Raw genomic sequence first — 12,723 nt, 5'->3', positions numbered from 1 at the left:
ATGGTTTCTATCTATCCAATGAAGGAGGTTATTGAAATGCCACTTAAATGGGATTATCCTGAAGAATGACAAATAAGAAACTGCTCACGGAGGCACAGTTAATTTTAAGGCCACCTGTTCTGATTGCTCATGGCAATGAGAGTCCCTTATGCTTGGGAAGAATGCCCCATAAAAATCATGGAGTTGCTGCCTTCTTCTCTCCTCAAGGCCTCATTAAATATCTACCTCTGTCATGAGGCCTACAAATAACCACACTCATCCAAAGATTCTGCAGCTTGGAACACAGCAAATGATCTTGGTAACCCACCACTTAAGATAGCGTTTCCCAATTGGTGCTCCATGGAACCCCAGGGTTCCCTTAAGACATTGTTCCCTTAATATTAAAAACCAAGATTTCACATTAGTCAGAGGCAGACTTATTTAAATACGTATGAGCCAGAATTGTTTGCTGTGTATCACCTTGAATTTCCAAATGGGCTGAGATTTTGTGGCTAGAGAAGTGCGGTGTTTGGTATAGAATCATTTACAAGTATCAGCGGGGTAGCCATGTTAGTCTGAATCTGCAAAAGCAGCGAGGAGTCCTGTGGTACCTTACAGACTAACAGAAGTGTTGGAGCATAAGCTTTCATGGGCAAAGACCATGCATCTGACGAAGTGGGTCTTTGCCCACGAAAGCTTATGCTCCGACACTTCTGTTAGTCTGTAAGGTGCCACAGGAGTCCTCGCCACTTCAATCATTTACAAGAATATTTAGAGACTGATTTTATTTGCTTATCCTTTTTCGTGGTTATACAAAAGCTCTGGGGATTTCTTGTTTGTATTAGCGAAGCACAATGACTCTACTCAAGCGTAAAATATTAAAGGAACTTGTATACCACACAAGGGGGAAAAACAATTGAATTTAATTCAGTTTAGTAAGCTTTCATATTGTATTACACTATAAACTGGTAGGTTTTCCAAAAATTCAACAGTCCAAGCCACACACCCCTCGGTGGCCCTTTATTTCCTGAAGCTCAAAATAAGTCAAAACCAAATTGTTTCTCAGAAATCACTCAAAATCAAAAACCCAGATAATGTTGGCTAAAACACAGCCTTAGAAAAGGCCTATATGGTAAAGGCTTAATAGAAATGCAAATGCACAAAGGCCTCATCAGATTAGACTACAAGTGTCCTACAGAACTCAGCTTTGAACAGAAACCTCCCCACGGAACTTGGTTAGCTTTTTTTCCTACTGATAATTTAACTTTATCTCCCTCGCTCAACAAGCAACCTCTTCTAAAACAGCAGCCTTGTGGCGAGGGTATTAGGCCTGCAAACACTCATACCCAGGAGTGCCTTCACTGACATGACTAGTCCCATTGTGTGACTGTCTTCATCTGATCCCAGTACCAGATTAGTAAATCCCAGGCCTATACCTTTACCCGCTATCCAGGGTATTCATCAGAATTCCTTGTGATCCAATTTAATAACCTCGTATATAATAGCAGGAAAGCTACCTTTTTTTTTTCCTGTTTAGCTTACTCAGTCTTCATCTTAGATGAAAAATGGAAGAAGTGGTTATTTGATTCAACTGTGCAAGAAGCAGGTCACCCCACCTTTAAAGATGGGTAGCAGATTGACTTGGATGGGCAGGCATACAATCAACTTGAAACGTTTTTCTGAACCCATTAGTGAGATTTCCTCATGCTAGGGTATTACAGCATTGAGGCGCATCCTCAGGGTGGCAGATTGAGGAAGCCCTCCGTAGAGTGAGCCCGAGGGGTTGTGCCGAATAATATAGAATAAGGTGCCATGGACCAACAATACCTAGGAGAAGGGAAACTGATTCCAAACCAGGGCAGACTGAGCTCGCTAATCCTTTTTAGGCGTATCAGTCTAGGAGAAGGTAACTCCAATCTCAAACCTGCGCTCTCCCTCCAGTATACATGTCACAGTTTATGTGCCTGTGCACGATGGTCGGAGTGAGAAGAGAGAGCGGGGTTGGAACTCACAAGCCTGCCTCACTTAAATCCACTCATACATGAAGGTATCTCTCTGATCTGGAAACTCTAGTTCAGGACAGATTGTCCTGGCGACAAACCATTGTACAGGCTCTTAATTGCTTTGAAGGTCAGCGTATCTAGGCATTGCAGGAAAAGCGGAGGATCCGAAAAGAGCATACAGCGCCTGCAGTTGGCAGCTTTTTATGTGACATCTGTAATCGGCGCTGCCAATCAAGGATTGATTTAGTTGCTCATCAAAGGCATCATAGAAGATGAGATCCGTTGATCAACGGCTCAGTCCAAGACAAGAGTGAGATTTTGCATTTTGCCATATTCATTCTCATTGTTCAAAAGTTTCTTTACAGATTTAGAATTTTTTTTAAACTAATGTTAAAATTATAGAACACATAGGTTAAAAAAAGAGTGTCTGTACATCTGGGTATAGTGCTTAAATTATCCAAAAGTACAAAGGTTGGTTTAAAAGTAAAATTATATATATATAATATATATATATATATATATATATATATATATATATATATATATATATATATATATATATATATATATAGCTGTGATGAATGGGAGGGGTACCCTTTTCTGGGACATTTCAGTCATTCAATTAACTAAATTACCTATAAGAAAAATCCAGAAACAGTGGATGCTTGAGAGTCTCCAGGAAGCATTGTTGGCAGAGAGCCAATGAAAAGAGAATATGAGTTTTTTAATTGAAGCAGGACCCTCCTGCCGTAGTCAGTGTTTGAGCAGAGGAGAGCTGGGAAAGATGGACAGAGGCAGGAACAAGGCATGGAATTTCCAGCAATAACCATGCCTGGGTAAAGACTAAACCTTGGAACAACAGATATTTAAGTAGAACAGGAAACATTTAGTCAGATGCAATCAGGTTAGTTTTTGGTTTGTTGTACTCATCTGTATTGAGCCCATGTTCTACCCCAGGCCTAGGCAAAATACGGCTTGGGGATCAGATCTGGCCCACCAGATCCAGCCTGTGGATGCAGTGGGGAGCCTCACACAGCCTCCCTGCTTGCCCCGCCCCCACACTGCTCAAAAAAAGTGGCTGCCACAGCCATTTCTCTTTCACAGCTTGCTTCAGTGTGCTGCTCCTGTCCCCAGCAAAATCTCATTGGCTGATTTCTGGCCAATGGGAGCTGCCTGTTTACACTTCCCCCTCTCCTCGGGCTCTTATTCACCAATGCACGTGACCCTTGCAGCCTGTGTAGGGGTGGGACAGGCAGGCAAGCTGCCTGAAAACCCTGCTGGGCTGCTGGTTGGGAGTCACCCAGGTAAGCCTCTGGGCCAAAGTGTACCTTTGCCCCCAGCCTCCCCCTCCTCCCCACCTTCTGCCCCTTACCCCACATAAGACAAACTCTGTTGCCCTCCTGAACCCATACCCCCTTCCACACCCTGCACCCCAGTCCCCTGCCTCAGGTCAAAACCCAAACCGCTGCATCCCAATCCCTTGCCCCAGGTCACAGCCTCTTCCTGCTCTAGGTCACAACCCAAACTCCTGCACCCCAATCTCCTTCCTTAGGTCACAACTGCTTCCTTCACCCACACTCCCTCCTGCACCCAATACCTTACTGCTAGCTCCCTTCCACACCCACCCTCCATCCCAGTCCCCGTCCCCGTCCCTCCTCCATTAATATCATAGATGTGTGCGAACCTTGATCACTTTCCAAAATCTTGGAGTGGCCACCCCATCCAAAATTATTGCCCACCCATGTACTACATACACCCCTGTACACTGTAACTTTAAAACTGAAGCCAAGGGAAGCAATTCTCTGTGCTTTTAACATGCCTTTTTTCAGTTGCTCTCTAACACCTGGCAACCAAAAATGCTTTACCAAGTATATCTTCTTCGTTTAGTAAATAAAATCACCTTTTTAAAACTATAATCTGTCTCCTGTGTCCTACAAAGCAGTACGTTCTGTGTGCATGTGCCTTAGACTGAAAGGTTAGCTATTAAGAAGTTACAGTTTGTATTCAAGCTCTCTCCAGAGTGAAGATTAATGACACAGAACAACAACAAAAAACACACAACACAAATACACAATAACAAAAAGTGTATGCTTCAGTAGCCTGAGTCAGAAAGGTGCTGAGTACCTCAACTTCCAATGGCTCGCATGTTTTGGTCTTAAAAACAACCACCTTCTAGGGCATCCCTGCTCATTGTGTCATCTGTCTGCCTCCCTTTTCCACCAGATTGTACAAGACTTGGAGAAGGGACTGTGTCCTCCTTTGGATCTTGTACACAACTTAGTAGTTGATGTTTAATAAATAAATTCTACTCATCACATTCAAAACAAGGACAAAATGTTTGCATCTTCTACAAGACAATTATAATTTGGCAAAAGGTTCCAGGAGAAATGTTAGAAGAGTTTTTGCAAGGGAACACAAGAGGGATGAGGCTAGTTTTCACCCCACTGCAAACTAGAGATGTCAATGTTTAGTTGACTATGCGATTAACACAAACATAGGCTTATTGGTTAATCTTGTCGACTGCACACATCCCCCACCCCCCTCTTGCTGTCTCTGTATCAGAGGCAACAAGTGGGGGGAGGCAGGAGCCGGTTCCATGAGGAGCTAGCTTAAAAGCTAGCTCCCCACGAACACTGGATCCGCCTGCCTCCCTCCTTCCCCTGCGCTGATGCCTCTGATAGACAGGCAGCAGCACAGAGGGTGAGGGGGGCAGGCTGGAGCAAATATGCACGAAGAGCTCGCTTTCAAGCCAGCTTCCACAAACCCACCTGTCCCCCTCTTGGTGCCTCCTATAGAGGCAGCGGGGGTGGTGGGATAAGCAGGAGATGGTGCTGGGGGTAGCTGGCTTAAAAGAGGCAGCAAGAACGGCAGGGGAGGCTGCTGCGAAGCAGCCTCTGTCCACGGGGGTCCAAGCTCCCTGAAGAGCAGCCTCTGTCCATGGGGAGCTCAGATCCCCACGTCAGATGGGGTCTGCTGCCACCCCGCCCTGCTGCCTCTATCACAGGCAGCAGCGCAAGGCAGCAGGCAGCTGGTCTGTGAGAGGAGCTGTTTTTTAAACTGATTCCCCTTGTAGACCGGCTCCACCTGCCACCCCATGCTGCTGGCCATGATATAGAGGCAGCAGTGCTGGGTGGCAGGGGCTCCCTGGGAGTGGGGCAGGAAGCACACTGGCTGCCGGCCCACACCAGGGACTATCGAATAGTCATGTTACCAACAATATTTTGTGCGGTGACACGACTATTCAATTATCCAATATCTAACATCCCTACTACAAACAACTCAACTGCTAAAAAGTCACTGTGGAAGCATCCATCATGGGAGTAAATGGAAATAAGATTGTCAGGAGACACCAGCAGTTCCAATCAATCTAACTGTCCACCTGTTATATATTTCCCCCTAGTAGTTTTAGACTAACAAAAAGTTTGAGGTAGTTTAACAAGGCTGGTGAATAATAGCACTGAAAATTCTAGGAGCTATATCTATAGCCTGACAGACTTTGTAACAAGAATTAAATCACTCCCTAGTAACTATGGCAATTCAACAGTGTTCCAACACGCTCTTACAATTACTATTTGTCCATGCTTAAAAGTTACATAAGCAACTACATAAGACCCAGAGGAATGAATAGTAAAATATTTGGTAATGATCTATTGTAAACATTTCTCCATTCAGTTAAAACTTCTGTACTTGACATTATTTATGGAAACTGTTTTCAAATTTTTTAGTCAAACTCCCCCCTTCCCTTTGAGTTACAATTTTTGGTTGTGGCCCCACCACAACCAGACAAAAAGTGGTGAATCAGAAGGTGGAGATGGGGCTCCCTCCTCATGTCCCACCACACAAGACTGAATCTCAAGCTATCTGGCATTGCAGTGGGCCCTCTAATGTTTCACCAGCATAAGTTATAGTGTGCACAGTGCTATGTCAGTGAGAAAGCTTCTCGCGCCGATACAGCTATCGCTACTTGCTGGAAGTGATTTGATAATGTTGATGGGAGCACTCTCTCCCATTTGCAAAGAGCAGCTCCTCAAGAGATCTTACTGCTGTATGGGTACAGCTATGCCACTGTAACATCTCCTATGCTGCAAACAGAGATACAAATGAATGAGCAAAATGTTCAAAGATTTTGCTTCTTGAGCTACAAGCAAAATCTTTGAACAAATGTTTGCAAAGCTGAATAAATGCTTTAAAATAATTCTTGTAGCACCAGGGTTGTAATCACAATGTACAACACAACATAACAGCATTCAGAATATCAGTGAGCTTCATTCTCTACTGCCTGGCACATAGTACACCTTTATAAAGCAAGTGTCAAGTGCTGACATTCAGGTTTGGCAGAATTTTACACCCACTCAACATCCAAAGATACATGGTAGTGGAGATAGTCACACCAACTTTATTCATATGACAGGCATGTTTGCACTTAACAAGAGACATTAAACATACCTAATTTTATTTACCTGTTTTCTCAGAAACAGAAAGCAAAGACTCACTACAAATCTTTCCTATTTGCATGCTTTTATGAATATTTAAGATGAATGTCATACCTGCTTAAAAATGAATATGCAATTACAGAACTATTCAGGCTGTAATAATATTTGTTTAACAGAGAGGCTTTGGCAAATCAACCCATCTGAAGAGTTATGGGACATAAGTAATTCTAAGAGCTCCCGACAAACATAAATTTCAACATAAACCACAAACATGGTATTCCATGCCAATACACAGCACTGGAACACCTTACATGCATAAAGTTACTTATATATGTAAGAGCTTGGGGCCTTAATTGCTATGGATTAAGCAAATCATCACACATGTTAACTGACAAGGTTAGTAGTGTCGTATGACTTACTAAAAATGATTTTCTTTCCACATCTGGATGCTTGAGCATCCTAAGTTGTCTCAATACAGACTGCAAGGTTTATACTTCGTGCTAGGCTTTCCTATGGCTTTTAGGAAATACTAGCCATTTGATTTGTTGTATACATCAAAAAGGCCTATGATAATGTTTTAGGACACCAAACCAAAAAGAGTGCATTAGTTCTTAGGCCTTGTCTACCGACAAAAGTTGTACAGTTTTTATTACACTGGTTAGTTAAAACAGTACAACTCCCCTTTTAGCGATGACTGGTTATACCAGTATAAAAGTACTTATACCAGTATACCTTATGTCCACACAGGAAAGGGAATAATAAGGGGATATACACTGGTATAAAGAACCCTTTTACAGAAAGGTAGTCTGGAAGGCATTCCAAGAGGTCATCTAGTTCATTCCCCCAGTTCTGATGCAGGACAAAGTAAACTTGGACCATCCCTGACAGCTGTTACTCTAACCTGCTCTGATAAGCCTCCAATGATGGGGATTCCACTAAGGATGTAAAAACCTGTTTAATTAATTAACCAGTTAAACATTAAGTTTAACTAGTTAACTGAATAAACAGGAGCAGGCGGGCTGGAGCAGCCCCTAGTCATGGGCAGGCAGCTGGCTCCCAGCCTGCACAGGTTGGGAGTCAGCAAATCACACAGTGGGGAGGGGACTGTGCAGGTTCGTGGGCTGGGAGTTGCCAGTGCCCCACCACTTCACCGCTTCCACCCAGCCCGTGCTGGCTTGCAGGCTGGGAGTTGGCAGCCCTCCCCCACACTTGGTGTCACTTACTCCCTTCCCCTCACGCACAAGCCTGCCAACTCACAGACTGCATGGGCTGGGAGCCAGCAGCCCCATGGGACTGCTCCCAGGTAATGGTTAAATGTTACCCAGTAAGCATCACCTGCTAAGGGTAATGCTTATCAGGTAACCAGTGACCCATTCACATCCCTAAATCCTACAACTTCCCTTGGTGACCTTTTCCACTATACCTATCCTTATAGCAAGAAAGATTTTCCTTCTATCTAAGGTAAATCTCCGTCACTGAAGATAACCCATTATTTTTTCTTCCTACTGCCAATGAATATGGAGATCAATTGATCACCATCCTCTTTAAAACACATCTGAAGATATTTTATACAAGAATTCTTCCACTGACCTACCTACATCTATAGTGGGGTTTAGGCTGACCTACCTACATTGCACAAAGCACAACACTTTTCACAGCCCTTAGCAATGCAGCAAGGACAGTTTAAGTTTTAATAGCACAGACCAGGCTGGACATATATGGCTTGGTCTACACCTAAAACTTAGGTGGATGTAGCTATGTCATTCAGGAGCATTGAAAATTCACACGCATGAGAGATGTAGTTAAGATTGCCTATGCCTTAGTGTAAATGCCAGTAGGTGAACGGTATAATTCTTTTGTCAATCTATCTAAACATCAAGGGACTAGATTAACTGCTGTGATGGAAGAGATTTTTTCCAAGAGCTACACCACAACCGTGTAGCCGCATCGCCACATACAGAGTTTGCACTGATAACTATGGGTGTGTAGCGCATACATCGTGAACAGAAGACCCTTCCACCTAAAACAAGTGTTACTGAAACAGGCAACAAAACTAAAAACCAATATTAACACAAAGATTGACATGATAGGTGTGATCCACAATGCTCTGTCACACTGCTTGAGGTTCCTCCCTTGTCTTATCCTCTCATCAATCCCATTGTGTATTTCAGTCACTCATTCTACAGGGCAGGAACTTCACGCTTGGTTGGAGAACACTTAGCACACTGTTGATGCTGACAATAATAAGCAGGATGTGTAGCACCAATGTTGTATTTTTCTACAGACACATAATCGTTTCTCTCGTATGTCGATATATAATGCTATTTCTCAGCCACTGTGAGGAAATGAGAAAGGAAAGCAATAGTAGCTTCTCTTGTGATAAGATCTCGATATCTGTCTATTCTTTTTAGTAGCATTTGTCGTCATGATTTGACAATCCTCACTAAATTGTCTGGCCTCAACAAGTCATTAACAGTAATTCCTCCTGGGAATAACCAAACTCCTCTGCAATCTGTCTACCTGGAATAGTATATGTTTTTATTCTGCATAACTGTAAATTATTGTTAGATGGACACACTTCCCTTCCCCATATTGTAGTTCTGGAAATGAAAATAGGCAATTCTTTAACTGTCATATGTGAGACACAGGAAGTCATTATTTTGCATTTAAGAAAGATGTGAATGAACTGGAAAGATTCCAGAGAAGAGCAATAACAATGATAAACGGTTTGGAAATCCAGACCTCTACAAAAAGTTGAAAGAATTAGTCACGTTCAGTCTAAAGAAGTGAAGACTGAGTGGGGGAGAAGGGAACCTGATAACCATCTTCAAATATATTAATGGCTCTTATAAAGAGTGCAGTACTTAATTATTCTCTATATCCACCAAGGGTAGGACAAGAAGCGATCAGCTTCGTCTGCAGTAAGAGAAATTTAGGTTGGACAGTAGGATAAACTTGCTAAGTCTAAGCATAGTTAAGCACTGGAGCAACCAAGGTAAATTGCTGAATCCCTATCACTAAATCCCCTTTACTGAAGATTTTTTAAAACAAGCTACACAAACACCTGACAGGGATGATCTAGGTATACTTAATCCAGCCTCAGCACAGGGATACACTACATACTGTCTGTCTCTGGTCTCTTAAAGCTCTATACTTCCATGATTCTATATATTATCCATGCCATCATTAGGGCTGAAATATGAACTATAGCTCAATGGGGGAAGATGCAAATTGCTCCTACATGGAAAACTGGGGAACAACCTGCAAATACAGATGTTTGGCTTATGCTTCTACTAATGTTATTTATGCACGATCATACATTGCCAAGTTCATCTCTTTAATTCCTTTAAATTCAGGGCTGAATCTGGCCCAGAGTGTGTGAGCACATCCACAGGAGTGTGGGTAAATGTGTACCTAAGTTTGTAAGGAAATGTGTTCTTCCTCATGTGCATATGTTTGCAATTATCTGCAAGCATACATATATATGAGAGTTTGTAGGCGTGCATTTGTAACCCACTAGTGGGTGTGCATTTTTCACACATTCACAGAGAATGAGTTTTTACAGTCCCTTGTCAGGGAGTTTTGGTTCTTGAGCTCTTGAGTTTTTAGCACCAGTTCAATCTCCAATGGATTAGCCAACATGGTGGCTGTCACAAATATATCTTGGCACACTTGGTTGCAAGATGTCTGTACCAATGTGACTACAAATAAGTGTGTGAGCAGGCACAGAGGTGGGTGTGCATACATACAGGTGTATAAGTGAGTGTACGCCCACAGGCATGTAAATATACATGCCAGTAGATGTGATCACACACTCCCTGGCCAGCCGGCATCCCAGTGGAAGGAGAACTACTTACCCAGCCTTCGAAGCTGTCAGCACTGCCCGTGATGTGTAAGAGATCATGGAAGCGCAGAGTGCAGTTGGCCACAAAGTCATCATAGCCGATGGGGGTGTCATGGAAGACGGCCAGCTCCAACAGCCGGCCATCGGTGACACTGGTGCTGAACTCCTCATTGTAGGTGGGCTTGTTGGTCTTCTGTTTGATGCTGGTCTGTCCCACCCGCACCTGGTCCACGCTCACCGCCACGTAGGGGTCCAGCAGCTGGTAGCCCTTCTTGAAGAGCGAGTGTCTCAGGGACCAGCGGGTGGGCTGCAGTCCCACCACCTCGCCAATCCGCACCTTCATGTACCCGTTGAACTTCATGGCCCCGGACATGGCGACCCAGCGGGGTAGCCCGAGGCGCGAAATGCCGAGGAAAGGGGTGCTGAGCTCAGCAGCTCCGGGGGAGGGCAGGGGTCCAGCAGTTCCACTTCCTCCTCAGTGGGGCAGGCAGCTCCCCCATCTCTGAGCCATGCCCACCAGCCCCCCGTCCAGGCGCAGGCTGCGCTCTGCCCTCCCAAGCCCGCCGAGGGGCCAATGCCTGGCGACTGCCGCGAGCCCGCCCGGCTTCGCCTCCCGCGGGGGCGAGCACCAGCCCGACACAGCGAGCCTCCCGCCGCAGCGGCCCCGCCCCAGCCGAGGCGGGCCCGGCCAGGGCTGCCGAGTCCCCGCCGCGGGAGCTACCGGCCGCGGGCGCCCCGCAGCAGGAAGCGGCCGCCGCAGCAGCCTCCCCTCAGCCGGCGCGGAAGCTCGGGCGCCGCCGCGCGCGCCTGGCCCCGGCAGAGCGCATCGCCCGTCCGAGCCAGGCGGGCAGGAAGCACCTGAGGCATGTGTGACAGCGGGGGGAGGAGCCGGGAACCGGCCCGGCCGGGCGGGGAGCGCGGGCAGGTCCCTGCGCCAGGGGTGTTTCCTGTCAGAGTCGGGGCCCGCTTGGCGCCCCGGCGGGGACCCTGCTCTGCCCGGGATGGGCGGGAGCTCGGCCGGCGCACAGCCGTGGTAGAGGCGGCACCTTGCGGGGGGAGAAGGGGGGCAGGCTGCGGGCGGGGCTGGCCTTACCATGAGGGAACTGAGGAGGCCGCCTCAGGTGCCAGACTGGGGGGGGGCAGTAGGGCCCAGAGTGTAGAAAATGGTGTCATGGGGGCGTCATTTGAGCTCCCCGCCTCAGGTGCCAAAATGTTGTGGGCCTGAGCCTAATGGATAATCTGGCCCTGTCCACACTGCAGCCAAACCCCCTCTCTGCTTTCCAGAGCATGTCTACACTGCAGCACAGCCCCTGCTGGGCTCTCCCCAGATCCGTCTACACTGTAGGCAAACCCCCACTCTGCCCTGCTGGGTCTGTGCACACTGGAACCCCTCCCTGGCACATGCACACTGCAACCAACCCCCCCACAGTGCAGAGTCCTGAAAATCCACTTTATGGCCCTGGGTAGCTGCATCTGCAGATGTGGGTGCAAATATTTACTGTAGGGAATGTTACATTTAAATGAATCAACTAACCGAATAGTCGATGGGATTTCCATCAACTAGTCCAGTGTTTCTCAACCTTTTTTTATAAAGTACCCTATATATATATATATATATATATATATATATATATATATATATATATATTTAAAAGGGATACTTTATTTTTAAAAAAGGGTGTGTGTGTGTGTGTGTGTATATAGGGCTTACCAAACCGCAGCGAGCCCCGCTTGCCAGCCGCACTGTCCGGCGTTCTGCGCATGCGCAGATCACCAGAACTCAGCTCTTCCGGGTTACAATCTACTCGCCACAGGCGAGTAGACTATAATTTGTCGAGCCCTGTATCTATATATATACGTATCCCCAATACCTACAGTTTTCAGACACATTTTTTTTCTACCATTGCAACACATTTGTTTAAACAACTTAATCGTAGCTGGGCAGGTGATGAAATTTTTAGGTGTAAAAAGTACAAAAATAATCAAGCATTGTAAAACTTAAAACAAAAATTCAGTATTCTCCAAATTTCAGTTGTGTTGACGTACCACCCAGATTTCTGTCATGTACCCCAAGGGTACTCGTACCACTGGTTGAGAAACACTGGACTAGTCTATAAGGAGGCCTCCGCCTGTGAACTGTAGCATGAGCTCCCTGTGGGGCTTTCTTTTGAAATGTACAAGAGCTCGCGAGGTCTCTTGTACAGGTCAAAGGTTGAGGCACACAGGGAGCACAGGGCCAGCAGGGGAGTCCCCGCTGAGCCCACACTCCCTGTGGGGCCTATGCTTTTGAACTGTAGCAAGAGCCTAGCAGGCTACAGTTCAAAGGCATATGCGCCTTTATAGACTAGTCCAACTCGTGGGGCTCTTGTACATTTCAAAAGCAGAATCACAGCAGAAGCAGTGCGAGTGGAGCCTGCTTCAGTCCCCACTCATGCCATTTCCTGCTGTCTCCCCTCCCTGCCCC

At 45.8% G+C, this 12,723-nt stretch overlaps 1 protein-coding gene across 3 annotated transcripts in view; it reads right to left on the bottom strand.

Moving 5' to 3' along the window:
• PRKCH (protein kinase C eta) overlaps nucleotides 1-11,270 on the bottom strand; it is a 238,778-nt gene extending 227,508 nt beyond the window's left edge. The window contains exon 1 of one of the 3 annotated variants that reach the window (XM_075926363.1): nucleotides 10,273-11,270. In XM_075926363.1, the coding sequence (XP_075782478.1) occupies nucleotides 10,273-10,632 (360 nt within the window). In that variant the 5' untranslated portion in view covers nucleotides 10,633-11,270. The remainder of the gene's footprint in view (nucleotides 1-10,272) is intronic. The other 2 variants (XM_075926364.1, XM_075926362.1) reach the window with 2 other exon arrangements.
• Between the last annotated feature and the right edge of the window lie 1,453 nt (nucleotides 11,271-12,723).

This window comes from Pelodiscus sinensis, chromosome 4 (genome assembly GCF_049634645.1).
Source record: "Pelodiscus sinensis isolate JC-2024 chromosome 4, ASM4963464v1, whole genome shotgun sequence".
NCBI lineage: Eukaryota > Metazoa > Chordata > Testudines > Trionychidae > Pelodiscus > Pelodiscus sinensis.
Note: the sequence above shows the minus strand (reverse complement) of the source record. Positions and strands in the feature narration are given on the sequence as shown.